Source organism: Agrilus planipennis, unplaced genomic scaffold (genome assembly GCF_000699045.2).
Source record: "Agrilus planipennis isolate EAB-ADULT unplaced genomic scaffold, Apla_2.0 scaffold394, whole genome shotgun sequence".
In the NCBI taxonomy this organism is placed as follows: domain Eukaryota; kingdom Metazoa; phylum Arthropoda; class Insecta; order Coleoptera; family Buprestidae; genus Agrilus; species Agrilus planipennis.
This window is the reverse complement of record NW_020439092.1, coordinates 50500-68254: the sequence shown is the minus strand read 5'-3', so window position 1 is coordinate 68254 and position 17755 is coordinate 50500. Positions and strand designations below refer to the sequence as shown.

The following is a 17755-nucleotide window of genomic DNA, read 5'->3' as shown; positions in this document are numbered from 1 at the left end:
TTTAACACATTTATTTGGATCGGTTTTCAAGAACCTGGATTACACTTTATATTATCTTAACTATTACACAAAATGATGGCAAATGAACAACTAGCACAGGTTTGACCTATAAAGTAGACTGTTGAATGAATGAGAAAATTATGAGCTTATATACTAATTAGATGTGTCATGACCGGTGGTATAATTCATAGGTAGGGGCAAAGGTCGCTGGATGTAAGTTCTCTACCATGTTCTTCATTGGCTCGGTGTCGGTTCCTCTTGAGCAGAACAGACTTTATCTTTCCCTTCAGACACAAGGTAGCGATTAGGGTGGTCAATATCACGAACGAGAGGGTAGTGATGGCAGCGTGTGAAGCGAAGGTCAACTGCTGTAGATGGGCCGGAGTTTTCTCGATCTTTTGCAGCAGTGTTGCTATTTCTCGATGGTCTTGGGGATAGTTGCTGAGTTTGAGAAGCCCTTCCTTTGGAGTTTGTAGGGTAACCATTCCAAGCTGGACTTCTTCTTTTCTTATTGATGTAGTTTCTTTTTCGAATAATTGTTGATTTATGATTGTTATTTTGTCATAATTAATTAGGTAGGAGCCGCAGCCATATTGTTTGTTATTAATGATCCAATGGTTAGTCGTGGTCATAAGCAGGGTTCCGTTCCGTAACGCCTGGATTTCTTCATAATTTTGAATGTAGATGGTGGGAGACATGGACAATTCTGTGACATTTGTCTTAACTTGATNTTTGTATGGAGTTAAAACGTACAATGTTCGAATGGAGTTTTAAAAAACTTTGTTTTAACACATTTATTTGGATCGGTTTTCAAGAACCTGGATTACACTTTATATTATCTTAACTATTACACAAAATGATGGCAAATGAACAACTAGCACAGGTTTGACCTATAAAGTAGACTGTTGAATGAATGAGAAAATTATGAGCTTATATACTAATTAGATGTGTCATGGCCGGTGGTATAATTCATAGGTAGGGGCAAAGGTCGCTGGATGTAACTGTAGTATAGTTGGACCTTTTAATGTCATTTGCTAGGCTAAGATTAGTAGTATTGAACATAAATTTATTGTTTTATTAAGGTAGCTAGAAAATAAGAAGCACGCTTTCGAGTGACATTACTAGCTATTTGTTTCATTGTATATATTTTCGTCGAGTCAGTTTTGTAAGAGAAAGTTCTTTTTGTTTGTATGCTCGACTTTTTATTTCTTTGTGTATGTTAAAAGTGGGGTGGTTTCTGTCAACAATTCCTGATAAAAGGGGTTGCAGCGGTTAATTTTAGGAGAGACAGAAGAGAAAAGAGAAAAGAGAAATATTCATTTATTTAGTCAAGATATTCATTACTAGCCACTGTAATTTTCTTCATTTGTGTTTTATAAGTTTTAAATACACACGTGCAATTTGCATATATCTGTAAATAAATAGTTAATTTTAAAAACAAGTGGTTTCACGACCGAATAATAAGAAATAACTAATTCGCTCGCCATTAATTTAGCGTGCGACTTGAGGTTAAAGAAAGTTACAAAGTTTCAAATCAATACAAAAATTTCCTCAAGAACAAACAACTTTTTTGTAGTCAAAGTTGCCATAAGAGTACAAAAACTGCAGCCAAACTCAATGTTAAACCAATATATAATAGTATACCGTCAGATACATTTGTATGTGATTATATGCAAATTATCATATAACACTGTATACAAAAATATATAACTATATCCATTTATATATGACACCATACAAAAATCGTATATGGTCGTACATGACGATACCCGAGTCGAATTTTTTTAATTAATTAATAGGCATACATTACATTTTCTATTTTCATAACAGTACAGACAAGTTTTGTTGCTGATATTGGTATCATTAGGTAATCTTCAGTTTCATAAAATTTATGTAAATGTAATATATGATTCTGCACTTCTCGATCGCCATAAGCTGTGAAAGGGTATTCCACTTTAATTTTGTGTAGAATCACATAATGATTTGCTACACATTCACATGTTTCTGTAAATTGACAATTATTAATCTTTACAAAAAAGTATATATTACCAAAATTTGATTGATTATTATTTTCGTACATAATATATGAAGATATTGTTTGTAAGGTTCTGCAATATTGTTTTGAGATGTATAATTTTCTCTGATTCAATAGCCTATGATATATTTGAATTTTTTTGATTGGTCTCAGGTGTCATACTGATTGTGCCACAAAATCTGGTAGTGGGTCAATAGTTTGATACGATCCTACAGTATAACAACCTTCGTCAATCTTTTCTGTTATTTTAACTGAATATTTTTGTCCACAGCAAAAATTCTTTATCTATCCTTCAGGTAAATTGTTCAGAAATTTTTGCAGTTTTAATATTTGTTGGTGAGCGGTAATGATTTGGGAATCAATATATCTTGTGCTATGTACAACATTCAAAAACTGCCCATTCAAGTCTTCATACGGATAGCATGAATAAGCCCATAATGGTCCTAGATTCTTCACACAATCTACGAGATGTATTATTAAATTAATGTTAATGGAACAATATCGTAGTCCATACAATTTTTCAAATTCCCGAACAAATTTAGTTAAGAAATTATGCGATGTATTTAACATTTCATCACCAATGTCATCGGAGCTTAACATTGCAATCCCTGAAACGAGCAATGAAAAGTGTCGGAAATAAGTTTGATCCATGATTCCATCTAAAACCGGAAGTGAATAATTAAATAAGAAATGATTCAATTCTGATGTTTTCCAGTGATTTATGTCATTCAGCTTTCTAGGCATGCGATGGATGAATTTCGGCGGCTTGACTGAAGCCAAGCGTTTATTTACAACTCCGATCACGTTAAACAGGGAAAATGGTTGGTTTCGATGAGCAGAATCAAACCATAACGCTATCAATTTTTTCATCACACCTCCATCGATACAATGCATTCGATGGATTGCTGTTCCGCGAATAAAATCTGGCATAATCTTGGATAGATAGGTTGGTCCTTTTACACCGTTTAAGGGCGATTAGTTTGCAGTGCAATACTCGCATAGCTGATGGTGTCCGTTGATGTTCGTATATTCGGGATTTCTTTAAAAGGATAAACATGGCATGTTCCTCCAGATTCCACGTAAAATGTATCACCTTCAGCTAAACATGATGGGCACCCAAAAAATCCATTGAATTGAGTCAAATTCAAAAAATCCATGTTCCAATTAACAACGTACTTCGAATAAGTATACTACGGTTATCATGAACCTTTATTTGTACTCCCTGGTATAATTTTTGAAATTGTTCACGAAGCTTATACATAAGATTATTAGCATAAGGTTTTCTATTCCCAAACCATAAACCGATGAACAATATATTTTCGCGTTTTGTTCTTTCATGAAATGGCAATTCGTTAATTGTCAAATATAAAGGCCATGTACTAACTTGTGATTACTTGAAAACTGGGACTCCATCGGTGTACCAAGTCAAAGAAATGTTGTCCTTATTCTTCAAGAATCCACAATCAATCATATTTTTGTATAATTGGCCACTATATATATCATTAATCGTGACAATGTTATTTGTGCTGTTTGGAACTGTGTTCACATTTGTCTCATCTTCTAGAAAGTGGTGTTGAAGTTTCTCGTAAAAATATCGTCTTCTATATAATTGTTTTAATTGTGTTATTATGGGTACTTCGATAAAATACGCCGTTTTGGATGATGTACATTGCAGACAGATTTCTTATAGAGAATTGAGCGTTTTATTACAAGATGAACAATAAAAATGTCTCTTATACTGTTTTGAAGTTGTATCATTAAAAGAAAAGTATTTTTTAAATTTATTGTAAGCTATGTTTATAAAGATGGTCTTTTGGACAATGCAAATTGATAGCAATCATGATATCTTCTAGGCCTGACTGCGTGGAATTGTGTTTTGTGAAAAGAGCCAAGATTATTGTCAAGCTTTGTGATATTTTTAAAGGTGCATCCGTATAAAGTGGACTATTATGTTCATAAAAACTGTCGCCATTTTCATCATCATCATCACTGTTACTATCAATAATTCGGTTATTATAACTTTCATCATTATCATCATGCCTATTATTATCATCTTTATTAACATTTTCTTCATCATGTTCATTGACCCTGGCACTATACCTATCATCATTGCCTTCTTCAGTTAATTCTTCATTGCATTCTCTTATTCTACCACTATTGTCATTTATATTGTGATTCGCACCCAGTCTCGAAATTTCTATTCCATTTCTGCCGCTATTTTCTTCATCGTGTTCTTCAGTTCTGGCATCATATTTGTTGCTATTCTCCTCAGTTTACTCACCGTGTTGTTCTCTCATTTCTGAATCATCTTCATTTATAATTTGATTATAATTCAGTTCCTAACTTATGTTAATCTATAAAATAAACTAAAACTGTAATGAATCTATACAATGTACTGACTACGATTTGTCTGATATGAATTAACAAAAAGTAATGTCCTAAAAAATTAAAAGTAGGAGGTATTAAAACTGACGCCACTTGTTACAGGTAATGGTGGTATTGTTTCTTCAGTAGTAGTATTAATAGCGCTAATCTCATTTACAACCTTAAAAATTGACTTCAAATAATCCCTTTGTCTCCTTTATAACAACTGATGAAAAGACTTTTTCGACATATTTTTTTTAACAATTTTAACTGTTTTAAGTTGGCTTCAGATTTTTTCATGATATTATAATCAATTGGCTGCATAACGAGCCACCCACAACTTTGTCGTAACTATGCATTTTCCAAGAAACGAAAAAGGGGCGTTCAAAATATTCATTTCGTTAACGTTAACAGAGAAAAATTGTGATTGAAGTTTAAAAGTGTTTTTAGTGCGAAAGTGTAAAATATAATGGCACAGAAGTGTAAAACTCTGACAAATATGATATTTGTTTTAATTTGGTGAATTAATTCACCTTTTAAAGATGCCATAAAAACTACGTTGATCGCAAAAAAACGCTCGATAGGAGAAATCGTCAAGTAGAAGTGGCAATGTGTGACTGGCGTGTGCGAAAAAAAGGATGCAAAAATAATCGCATTTAGTGGTAAGTAGTCATTTTTCTTATATTTTTTTATTTTCTAATTTTTTCCATATCAAAGTATTTTAGCTGTTCGTGTCACTTTTTTCCGCCATTGATTATGAAAATATTGACATGGTTCCATGACTTACAAAAAAATGATTTAGGTATCCGGAATAAAATAAAAATGATACAACAACGAGTGATTGACAAAAATATATCGACTGCAATTGAAATGGAACCATCCATAGTGAGTGGTCTCCAAATTGCGGCCGCATCGTTTCCTTCATCTTCAACACTGCCTGTAGAGTATTCTAACAAACAAAACCAAGCACTTGATTCAACTTCTGCTTCAAGTGCAACATCATATCAAGAAAATAAAAATTCAGTAAACAATGCTACAGACACCGGAAATCAATCCATGGAAGTAAGTGCTGATGATGACAACAGTGATGAAGAAGATACGAAGACATCAAGTGACAAGAATAGCATACTTTATACACTCATCGATCAAGAAAGTAAGTTACCAGATTGAAGCATAATTATTGTAAGAAGAATTATAATATTTTTTTCGCTTATTAAACCGTTTTTTTTTTTTTCGATTTTCAGTAACAGAACGTGATCTTCAATTCTTCGAAAGCATTTTAAAACGTCTCGAACAAATTGGGCAAAAGGGAAAGATAATAAATTCAGATGGAATTCCTGAATCTTATCTGTCACCGGGACCAAATAAGGTTAGTAAAAATTGCGTCTAAAATACTTATAGAAGTACTTATTTTTGTGTTTTCAAAGTTAATATCAAACTATTTATTTTGTAGGAGGAGTTCCCACCTAATAGTGGTATTTTTCTTCTTGATTCTAAAATAATTCATATTAAAGAAAAGTCAAAAGAAGAAGATGGCGAACTGAATTGGAAAAAAACCGTTAAAAACTTTCTGGAAGAAATGTATGGTGAAAATTTGGGGAACTTTTCGGCTCAGGGCAATCGCCAAAAAAATCATCCGGGAATAAATAAGCAATTATTCAAGGCCCTTTATGAATGGAGTCAGCAAAATGCAAAGGAACCAATAACAACACTGGATTATATTGCGGAGATCAATAAAATCACATGTAACAAAAGGAAATCAAAGATAAATAAAGATAATTCTTCCCTTGAAGGTATGTACATCTACAATCATACATTGCATCCAAAGTTTCATAATTTTAATCAAATATAAAATTTTCTACATAAAAAAATTCAAATAATTATTTTTTTTGCAGTTACAAAGGACGGCATAAGCTTCTTCAAGCAAGTTTTCGAGGCCTTGAAGAAAAGTAAAAATTGGAATGAGGAATCGAATAAAATCTCTAAGTGTAATATAACAGAATTACCGGCAATATATACATCAGAAGGCAATGATAAAATAAAAATGGCAGATAACTCGAACATTGTACTGCCAAAATCAGTCGCAGCGTATCTAGAAAGAAAATCCGAATTACCAACTGGCGAGATTGATTGGAGCTAGTGAGAAACACATTGAGGGAAATCTATAAAGAGGACATGAGGTTATATTCTGCTACTGGGAAAAGATCAATCTATCCAGGCATTCATTCGGAAGTATACAACGGTTTGTATGGTAAGTTGAAGTCTCAATTTTCGAACGACAAATAAAACATAATTATCTATAATATTAACGATTATTTAACTTTTTTATTTAAGGTTGGATTCAATCGAAGACAACAACAGAGCCAGTCTCAATCAAATCTACAACAGAGTCATCAACAAACTTGCGGGGAGTAAAAGGGAAACCTTCAAAATAAAAAATACTACGGAAGTTAAAAACTGACCAATTAAAGGATCTGAATTACAAAATTCAGAGTCATTTATGGAAGTAGCGAATGACGAGTGTAATCCAAAAGTGGCAGAAAAACCTACTATTTGGGAGCTAGCAGTTGACAAGCACAATTTACAAGAACAGATCACCAATTCTGATACATATCATCATTATAACAACTGGAATCCTGTAAATTATCCGAACCATTACAGTTATAACAATTGGGACACCGGGTATAATTTTAATTACAATAACATTAATAATAATTTTAATACAAATGAACAAATATATCATAATTTATAATTAGCTAGTAAGCACATTTTGTCACTTTTAAACTTAATTCACATTTTTCTATTATTATTTATATATTATCATATCAAAAGAAAAATTTATTAAAATTACATTAAGTATCTTTTAAGACCCAAGAGTCCTCAAATGGAGCTTTCAGGATCTACATGCAATAAAAATAAAAATCATTTAGAACTAGCAACTTCCTAACTAGATCTCTGGGACCTATTTACAGTTTGTATATTTTTCATTATAAAACCCGAAAAGAACTTAAATATAGTTTAGTTGTAACATTTAAGACCCAAAACCTACGAAAACGGACATTCGCGGCACCTAAAGTTTTTATTTATAGTTAAATATCAATAGAATTTCGCTAAATTCTAATTGTAATTTAGGTCCCTAAGTCCGATAAGAGACTCTAGGGACTAAATAGAAATTAACATTTTGACTAGGGTATGCAGCCATATATGATTATTGTAGCAGCAAAAATATAAATTTCTATATTTTAACGTTCTTAGAAACATCTTTAATGGTTGGAAATTTTGTACATCAGTGGTCGGGTACACAGACCCTTCAGGTCGGGGTATGCGTACCACTAATACTGAGAAATGCAGGTACCTGAACACCAACATACCATTTTGTATTATTAGTCTAGAAAGTTCGAATTTTACAGTCAGTACGATACCCTCGCTTTTGCTGTTCTCATCTGCCTTGTTGTGTTATTGAATAAAGTTATTAAAAGCCTTTTTATTCTCTGTATTTTCGCGCCAGTCCATCCCCTCATATTTGGTGTTCCCGACGTGATTAAGACAATTTTTTTTGAGGACAAACTGTGTGCGAAATCCAAGTGTCGTCGTGAGTTAGTTATTTTAGATTATTAACTATTTTGTGTCGCTAAAGTGGTTAGTTAAAAAAAAACATGACTCTCAACGATCAACAAGCCTCTCCAAGCATCGATCGCGTAGCTGTGCGATTGCCTCCATTTTGGGCAGAAGACCCGGAAATTTGGTTCCATCAAATAGAAGCGCAATTCTCTGCTTCTCATATAACATCCGACGAAACTAAGTACAACTACGTTATTGGCAATTTAGAACAGCGGTACATAAAAGAAGTGCGAGACTTAATCATTAATCCACCTGCAGTTGGTAAATATACAACAATCCGAGAACAACTAATTCGAAGGTTGAGTTCGTCGCAAGAACAGAAGACCAAACGTCTGCTCGAGCACGAAGAAATAGGTGATCGCAAACCAACGCAATTTTTACGCCATCTTCGTAGTCTCGCGGGAGTTGTAGTACCAGATAGCATCCTTCGACCCTTATGGTTGTCACGTCTACCTCAGGCAAGTCAAGCTATTCTAGCCACCCAAAGTGAAGCAACGTTGGACAAATTAGCCGAATTAGCCGATGCAATTTTAGACGCAACAGCACCAACGCCGCAGATTTGCCAACTCCAGAACAATGCTCCTGTAGATATTTTGGTGGACCGATTTAATTCCCTGCTCACCGAAAGAATAAAGGAAATGGCTAAGGCCCTTCGTCAAGAAATCGCAGCCGTAAGTAACCCTCAACGAGAATACGTTCCGCGACATCCGCGAATACATTCGCGGTCTCGTTCGCGAAATAATGGAAACCATCACCAACCAACGAACAATAATAGTGGCGTATGCTGGTATCATGTGCGATTTGGAAACGGTGCCCGCAAGTGTATAGCAACGGACAGGAACTCAAAAGTGCCCTTTTTAGTAGATACCGGTGCGGATTTGTGTGTTTATCCGTGTGTGCGACTCCGCGTTCCGCGAAAAAAGACAGACTATGAATTGTATGCTGCCAACAATACAGTGATTCCAACATAAGGATATATTGCACTGTCATTAAACTTTGGTCTGCGTCGTAATTTCATGTGGCGTTTTGTACTTGCTGATGTATCAAGACCAATTATTGGGGTTGATTTTTTACATCATTATGGACTGCTAGTAGATATACGAAACAATCGCCTAGTAGACAGCTTAACGTCACTTTCAACGCCCGGAAAGTATTCCGCCGACACCAACTACAGCAGTATCAAAATGATAAGTGGAAAGTCGCGCTATCATATGTTACTTGCGCAATTTCCAGACGTCATAAGACCAAGTGGCATACCGATTCCAGTTAAACATACCACTCAACATCATATTCAGACGACTCCAGGACCTCCGATACATAGCAAGCCCCGAAAACTTGCACCGGACAAACTACGAGCGGCGAAAAATGAATTCGAAGCACTCATCAATGCAGGCATCGCTAGACTATCAAAGAGCAGCTGGTCATCACCGCTTCGTATGGTTCCCAAGAAGGGTGATGAATGAAGGCCATGCGGTGATTACCGGGCTCTTAATGCAAGGACTATTCCCGATAGGTATCCTGTACCACATATCGAAGACTTCGCGCAGGAACTACACGGAAAAACCATTTTCTCAACCGTCGACTTGGTGCGTGCATTTTACCACATACCTGTAGCACCCGAAGACGTGCCAAAGACTGCTATTACTACACCCTTCGGTCTTTTTGAGATGTTGTACATGCCTTTCGGCTTACGCAATGCTGGTCAGAGTATGCAGAGATTTGTTGATGAAAAGTTTCGGGATATGAAATTTGTCATCAAATACATCGACGATTTCCTAATTGACTCAACATCCGAGGAAGAACATGTACAACATCTTCAGCAGGTATTCCAACGGTTTAAAGATCTAGGACTCGTAATAAACCCTGCAAAATATGTTTTTGGAAGATAAACTGGAAGCTATAAAAAACTACCCGAAGCCAGAAACTGCTAAACAATTGCGACAATTTCTCGGAATGTTAAATTTCTATCGTCGTTTTATTCCGAATGCAGCACGATCCCAGGCTCCACTTAACGAGTTACTTCATGGAAACATCAAGGGTAAAACTCCAATTAAATGGTCACCGGAAGCTCTTTCTGCCTTCGAAAGATGCAAGAACAGCATTTCCGAAGCAACACTTTTGGCACATCCACAACACAACGCTCCTTTGGCTCTAATTATCGATGCATCTGACTTCGCAATTGGCGCCGTATTGCAGCAGCACATCGACAACGAATGGCAACCACTCGCATTTTTCTCGCGAAAACTCAGCACCGCAGAAGCAAAATACGCAGCATATGATCGCGAACTACTTGGTATATACGCAGCAATTAAACATTTTCGGCACATGATCGAAGGAAAAGTCTTCACGATTTTTACCGATCATAAACCCATTACGTATGCGTTTCAACAAAAAATGGAAAAATGTTCACCACGCCAATAAAGACAGCTTGATTATATAGCACAATTTTCTACGGATATTCAACACATATCCGGAAAAGATAATATAGTGGCTGATGTTCTTTCTAGGATAAACGACTTTACGGCTTTATCCAAATCACAAGAAAATGACGAGGAATTAAAGTCATTCATAAATAACCCAAATACAGGACTTAAATTGAATCGTGTGCAATTACCCGAAACAAATTGTACTGTGTATTGCGATTTTACAACACAAGTCACACGTCCTTTCTTGACAAAACCTTTTCGACGTGCAGCGTTCGCATCATTACATCAACTATCGCATCCCGGAATTAAAGCATCAACAAAATTAGTAACGGAACGGTACGTATGGCCATCGATTAATTCAGATTGTAGAACATGGACTCGCAGCTGTATTTCCTGTCAGCGATCTAAAATATCAAGACATGTCTCATCACCGATTGGTTCGTTCATCTCGCCATCATCCCGTTTCGAACACATTCACATAGACCTTGTAGGACCNTGAAAGTATCCCTAGACAAATCCGAATTTTTGAGAAAAGAAGTTCCATTTTTAAGATACGTAATCACAACTGAAGGAATAAAACCTAACCCCGACTAGCGATCTAAAATATCAAGACATGTCTCATCACCGATTGGTTCGTTCATCTCGCCATCATCCCGTTTCGAAAACATTCACATAGACCTTGTAGGACCATTACCATTTTCCCGAGGATTTAGATACTGTATGACATGTGTTGACCGTTTTACTCGTTGGCCGGAAGCATGGCCAATTGACAACATTGAAGTCACCACAGTAGCGCGGACTATTGACAACATTGAAGTCACCACAGTAGCGCGGACTCTTTTGGAAGGTTGGGTGTCGCGATTTGGAACCCCGCTTAGAATAACCACAGACCGAGGACGTCAGTTTGAGTCTTATCTTTTTAAAGAATTAAATTACTTATTAGGTACGACTCACCTGAAAACAACAACGTACCATCCAGCCGCCAACGGAGTGGTCGAGCGACTGCACAGGCAGTTAAAAAACGCCATCAAATCTCATAAAACAACACAATGGACCGAAGTATTACCAGCGATTTTACTTGGTATCAGAGCTTCATGGAGAGAAGATTTGAATACAACATCCGCCGAATTAGTCTACGGAGAATCCCTACGGTTACCAGGTGAATTCCTTGCACCGCGAAAGGATCCGCAGCCAGAGAATACTGCCGAGTACGTCAAACAGTTACGACAATTCTTTGCTGATCTCAAACCAATGGACGGAACAAGTCATGGGAAACAGCGCACATTTGTTTTCAAAGAACTCTCTAAGTGCGAAAAAGTATTCATTCGCAGTAACTTAACGAAATCGTTACAACAGCCATACGAAGGACCATACCAGGTAATAAGTCGAAGTGCTAAAACATTTGTTGTTTCTGTTAAAGGAAAAAATACCACGATTTCAATTGACCGCCTGAAGCCTGCTTATGTAATAGCAGACGATGACTGTTCAAACCAAGTCATTCCACCATCATGTAGTAAAGAAACTGGAAAACCTAATAGAAGCACACCTGAAAAACTACTAGAAAACCGACCTAAGAGAAAAGTCAAATTTCCAGATTATTATGGTTCTCCAATCCCACGTCTACCTCAGGCAAGTCAAGCTATTCTAGCNCAAGAGCCAATAACATCATGTGACCAGTAACAGCAACCGTTTAATAGTAACCATTTAACAGTTACACGTTTCGTCACTTACCTACTCCTCTGTGCTAGAATCGGTGATCTTACCCTACTCGTAACATTTAAATCGTGACGGGACCCGAAACGTGGCATGAACGAACGAGGTTATCGGCTACTAACGACCCTTCCAGTTGCGAAACATCCGCTTGCGACCACCCAACAACGCCAGGCGGCGGCAGGACCTCGAAACATGCACCAACTTGCTCGGCAAGGTTTCCAGTGATGACGTAGATGATGACCTGGATAAGCTCGGCGACCACTGTATTTGGACCGGTGAAAACGACTCCGTCTTTGGTACGGCCTTCTCATCATCTTCCCAATACGGAGTCTCATTGTAAATTATTAATAAACGAGAATTGAACGCATCATCATCATCATTAAATAAATATAATAGGCCCATTAAAAGCCATTATTTTCGAACTTTGACCCTTAACCGGATATGCGTAACTCCTTCCTTCAACCAAACGCTTCAAATGAGACAAATTAAACTTCGATATATCAAACTCCTCAAACACAATAACTTTATGAAAATTTACATCTAAATCCTCAAATGGAAACATACCGAAATCAGGATAAAATACAAACGGCATGGACTTCAAACCAATAAAACGTTCAATAAGGGTTGACTTCCTCGTATTCGGCGGACCCCACAAATACAAAGCCTTCTGCTAATACTACGTAAATCAGTAATACGCGAATTCCACCAGTCCGCAACACGCATAGCCCAGTTACAATTAACTTGCGTTATAGTACGGAAACCCCCAAAACGCAACCCCTCCTTTTTTACGAAAATCAACCAAATAATTCTGTAGATACTTATACAATGTCCTATGCTCTACAACAAACGCATCTGTATGATCAAACACAAACGTGCGACGAGCCCAACACGCCATCTAGAGTTTATATGAAAATCACTCTCCGTAATATTCGTAACAACATTAATATCCTCCTTTGACAAATACTTAATACTGTATACGTAAATGAATATCAGGAAAACAATCCATTATTACGTCACGAATAACATTCAACAATTATTTTTCTTCAAGTTTTAAATAAAAATGGTAATGGAAGCTTACACTAGATGAACTATGACTGCACTCGCGTCCTCCAGCAAATTGAAATTGAGGGCGTAGCTTTGGAGCCTTGGTCCGGGAGATCGGACTCTGAGTCCGAATCCTGCGAAGAAGAGGAGGAAGAAGAAAGGAATGGTGTTCTCTTCCTTCGTTTGTTGCGCCGACTACCGGCTTGAATAAAGCCGCGGGGGGTGGGTGGGTCGCAATTCCCAATGATAATTTGGGAGAAAGTGGCTGAAGTGCTAGGGGGAATGTCTTCAGCCATTGGGGTTGCGGATGCTTCTTCTAAATGAAGACGAAGAAATTCGTGAATGGTGGCGAGCCTACCCTGAAGATCGTCGGCAAGGGTCTATATTTCCGCAATGGAGAAACCCTCCAAGGTTTGTAGCAGATGTCGGCAATTGTCGTTATGGGACTTATTCGTGAAGCAATATACAAACTGAATGACGTTGATAGGAAAGTTCAAAGGGTCGTTGCGTGCTCGGTGTTGGTGCGTTGTAGGTATTTGTGTATCCGTTGTATTACTGTCCTGCTATTTGCTTTTTTTATTGGATATACCTGTAACTGTTTAAGACTCACAGTTGACCACTTCATTGTAAAGTACTGACCCCTTACAATACCTTATTGTAAATTTCATACGCCAAGGAATGTGACGGCCTCTCCTGTGGATGTTCCTTTAGGTATTTTAGAATTTGCTCTTTTTTTTCACTTGGTAATAAATTTTGACTGAATGGTAAGTGAATCTATATTATCTTTAATAGTAAGCATATTTACGAAACGCACTTCTTATTTGTAGCAGTTTATGTACGACATAGGGCCGATCTTACGGCACTTCCGCTCGTTAGATTTTGTCCTCTGATTGGTCGGCCCCGTCCCCCTCTTGTGTCATGTGGGTGTTTTTTGTTGTTATCCTCCATTTTGTTAACGCCTTCGGGCTTGCAATCGTTCCCCCCGCATTGCCATTTATGGAATATTTTGTAATGATGTTGTAATCGTCCATTTTGTTAATGAGTGGATGGGCGTGACATCGTCCNGATCCTTTGTGTAAATTAACTGGGATTTTGCAAGTGATGTTTGTTAGAATTTTATCTCTTGTCTCGTGAAATTGTATCTGTGTATGTTCGGTAGTCAATGTATTGTTAGAATAATTTATTATTGCATTCATTTTAGTCAAGTCAGCATGACTAATTAATGCGTCGAATGTTGTATGAAAGTCAAAAACTGAAAATTCAATGTAGGTGGGTTCGTCAAATTCATGTAACAAAGGAATGTACAATTTGTACTGTCCTTTGGTCTGTCCGTGGGCCGTTTTAACTTCGAAGGGTTCTTCGTATAAATAATCAGAAAAATATTTAAAAGCCAAAGAAGAATTCATAATAGAGTCTGAAGCTCCACTATCTATCAAAATTTTGCAGTCGTATTCATTTGAGTAAATGTAGGGTAGTCTGGGTGTTTTTACTAAAGCATTGTTAATTTCTTCTAAGTCTATGTAATTTTGTCTTTCGAGGCCTGTGTATGAAAATTTTCATTTTCATTTTCATTTTGGTCGATGTTATTTTCATCTAATTGTGAGTCAGTACAGTCGTCAGGTTCATAGGACGTATCGGTATCAAGAGGTTGGACGGGTAGGTAAGCATTTCCGTATTCGTCATAAACATATGGGTCTTGTTCAACATTTGTCAATTCCTCAACTAAGAAATTGGGTCGTTGTTGGTTTTGGAAATTATTAGGTCTTGATTGATTTTGGAAATTATTGGGTCGTCTAAATTGAGAGACGGTTCTCATTGAAACGTCGCCAGTATTAGGTCTTTGAAAATTGTTTCGAGGAGTATTCCTTTGTTGTTGTTGTTGGAATACCGGGTGAGGCTTAGGCGCAATGAAAGGTTTGAAGGGAGTATTTCTGTTTAATAAAGGAAATTGTTGTCTAGGAATTTGTTGAAAGGTTTGAGGGTTGGTGAAGGGTTGTCTTTGCATTGGACTGAAATTTTGTCGAGGTGCAAAGTAATTTGTCTGTGGATGTTGTTTGTGTGTGGTGGTATTGTGTGGGTGTGGCTTTTTGGAAGTACCTGCCATTTGCCTATATATTTCCAATTTCTTGTTTTCATTGTCTAATTCTTTGCAATAATTGAGTGCCTGAGATAATGAAAGGGGTCGTCTTATTTTTAAATCTGAATAATAGGGTTCACCTACAGATAATTTAAAAATATTAAGGGCCTCTTTCTTATAGTGACTCATTAATGCATTTTGGATTGGGTCACCTTCAAAAACACCTGCTAATTTAGTTAAAATAACCTGAATTTTGTCGTAAAAATCCTCAACAGTTTCGTTAGGTTTTCTAACGCAAGAAATTAATTGATTGAATAACAAATCTTCATTTTCTGGTGACTTAAATTTTGTGGTGATTAAAGCTTTTAATGTAGACCAATCACTTGGCCTTTCTACTAAATATGCAGATTCTGCTCTGCCGGTTAGTTTACTAACAATGTGTCGAAATTTCAAATTTCTATAGGCCGGAGTTGTGGTAGAGACATTAGCGTCAAAATTATCACAATCCGAAATGAACCTATCTACTTTTTCGGGAGAACCATCAAATGGAGCGATGATTTCACCAAAAGCCTTGATTAATTTCAAAAATTCGTCGAGTGATGCCATGCCGTGCAATAATTAAAACGGAAAAGGGGAAAATAGTATAAAAACAGGAGATACAGCAATTGTACTCACGTTTTAAAATCCTCCCAATACTCCTGATCCTTTAGTGGAACGTTTCGTCAGGAATTGTCCAGTCGAAGGTGAAGGACTTTTCAGATGATGAAATGATGTTCCAGGGGTCGGAAGTCTTTTCCAAGGGTGTTTGTTCCTGATGTGGATAGAGACGTCGCAGAAGTTGAAACTCTGAGGTGTTTGGGATGAAATTTGTTGATTTCCACCTTCTCTATCCTGTTCCGGGCAGCGCCAGTTAAAACGTACGATGTTCGAATGGAGTTTTTAAAAACTTTGTTTTAACACATTTATTTGGTTCGGTTTTCAGGAACCTGGATTACACTTTATTTTATCTTAACTATTACACAAAAATGATGGCAAATGAACAACTAGCATAGGTTTGACCTATAAAGTAGACTGTTGATTGAATGAGAAAATTGTGAGCTTATATACTAATTAGATGTGTCATGGCCGGTGGTATAATTCATAGGTAGGGGCAAAGGTCGCTGGATGTAACTCCTCCTCCCTTAGGATAAAAGACGTCCTCGTCTTCAAACGATTACTGGATGAAGGGGTGCTGGAGATGTCTTCATTTCTCTAAGTTCTCTACCATGTTCTTCATTGGCTCGATGTCGGTTCCTCTTGAGCAGAACAGACTTTATCCTTCCCTTAAGACACAAGGTAGCGATTAGGGTGGTCAATATCACGAACGAGAGGGTAGTGATGGCAGCGTGTGAAGCGAAGGTCAACTGCTGTAGATGGACCGGAGTTTTCTCGATCTTTTGCAGCAGTGTTGCTATTTCTCGATGGTCTTGGGGGTAGTTGCTGAGTTTGAGAAGCCCTTCCTTTGGAGTTTGTAGGGTAACCATTCCAAACTGGACTTCTTCTTTTCTTATTGATGTAGTTTCTTTTTCGAATAATTGTTGATTTATGATTGTTATTTTGTCATAATTAATTAGGTAGGAGCCGCAGCCATATTGCTCGTTATCAATGCTCCAATGGTTAGTGGTGGTCATCAGCAGGGTTCCGTTCCGTAACGCCTGGATTTCTTCATAATTTTGAATGTAGATGGTGGGAGACATGGACAATTCTGTGACATTTGTCTTAATTTGATTAGAACAGTAATATTGGTTTTTATCCACGACAGCACAATTGCTATACCATAGGATAAGGGTTTCATATTTGAGCATAAAAACAGAGGGTATTAAAAGGATAGTATTTTCTTTTATTAAGGGATGGATTTTGTTTAATTTGAATCGAATAGGTTTTACAATAGGAAAGCTGATAATACACAACACAGTATCATTTGACAAGATAATGGTTTGTTTATTAAACTTTAATTGATTTAATGGTTCTTCTTCATCGGTAGACAGTAGTTGGCTTTTTGAATAAATTTCTTGAAGATGTTTAATCATTTCGCTAATTTGGATATTAGAAATGGTTTCAAAATTTGGAATATTTTCGCGGGCGAAAGTGATTGATCGTTCCAAAAGTTGCAAATAGTTCAAGAGATTACTTGCAATTTGAGTCAAATGTAATCCATTTATTTCTTTTTGAAGGCTAGTTGTTGCAGCATTAAACGCATTAAATGACTTACTATAATTTTCTTGAACAGTATTGATTAAATTTACGTAGTCATTAGAAATATGATGGGCCAATGACAAATACTGGTCTTGCTTTTCAATTGTTTTCTTTTGATTTTCAAAAAGTTTATACATGTTTGATTTTAATTCTTCATACTGATCTTCATCTACTGTCCCAAACAGGAAATTAAGTGCATTTCCTACTCCGTTTATTAGTCCGCGAGGGTTTCTTCGGATT

The 17755-nt window shown here is 36.7% G+C and overlaps 1 protein-coding gene across 1 annotated transcript; it reads right to left on the bottom strand.

The window, feature by feature from the left end:
* On the bottom strand, positions 1 to 17467 carry LOC112905295. Its single transcript, XM_025977418.1, has 2 exons — positions 17044 to 17467; positions 1 to 725 (listed from the first exon to the last, which is right to left on the bottom strand). The coding sequence occupies exons 1-2, from the start codon at positions 17347 to 17349 to the stop codon at positions 186 to 188; spliced, it is 846 nt and encodes a 281-aa protein (XP_025833203.1). The 5' UTR covers positions 17350 to 17467; the 3' UTR covers positions 1 to 185.
* Between the last annotated feature and the right edge of the window lie 288 nt (positions 17468 to 17755).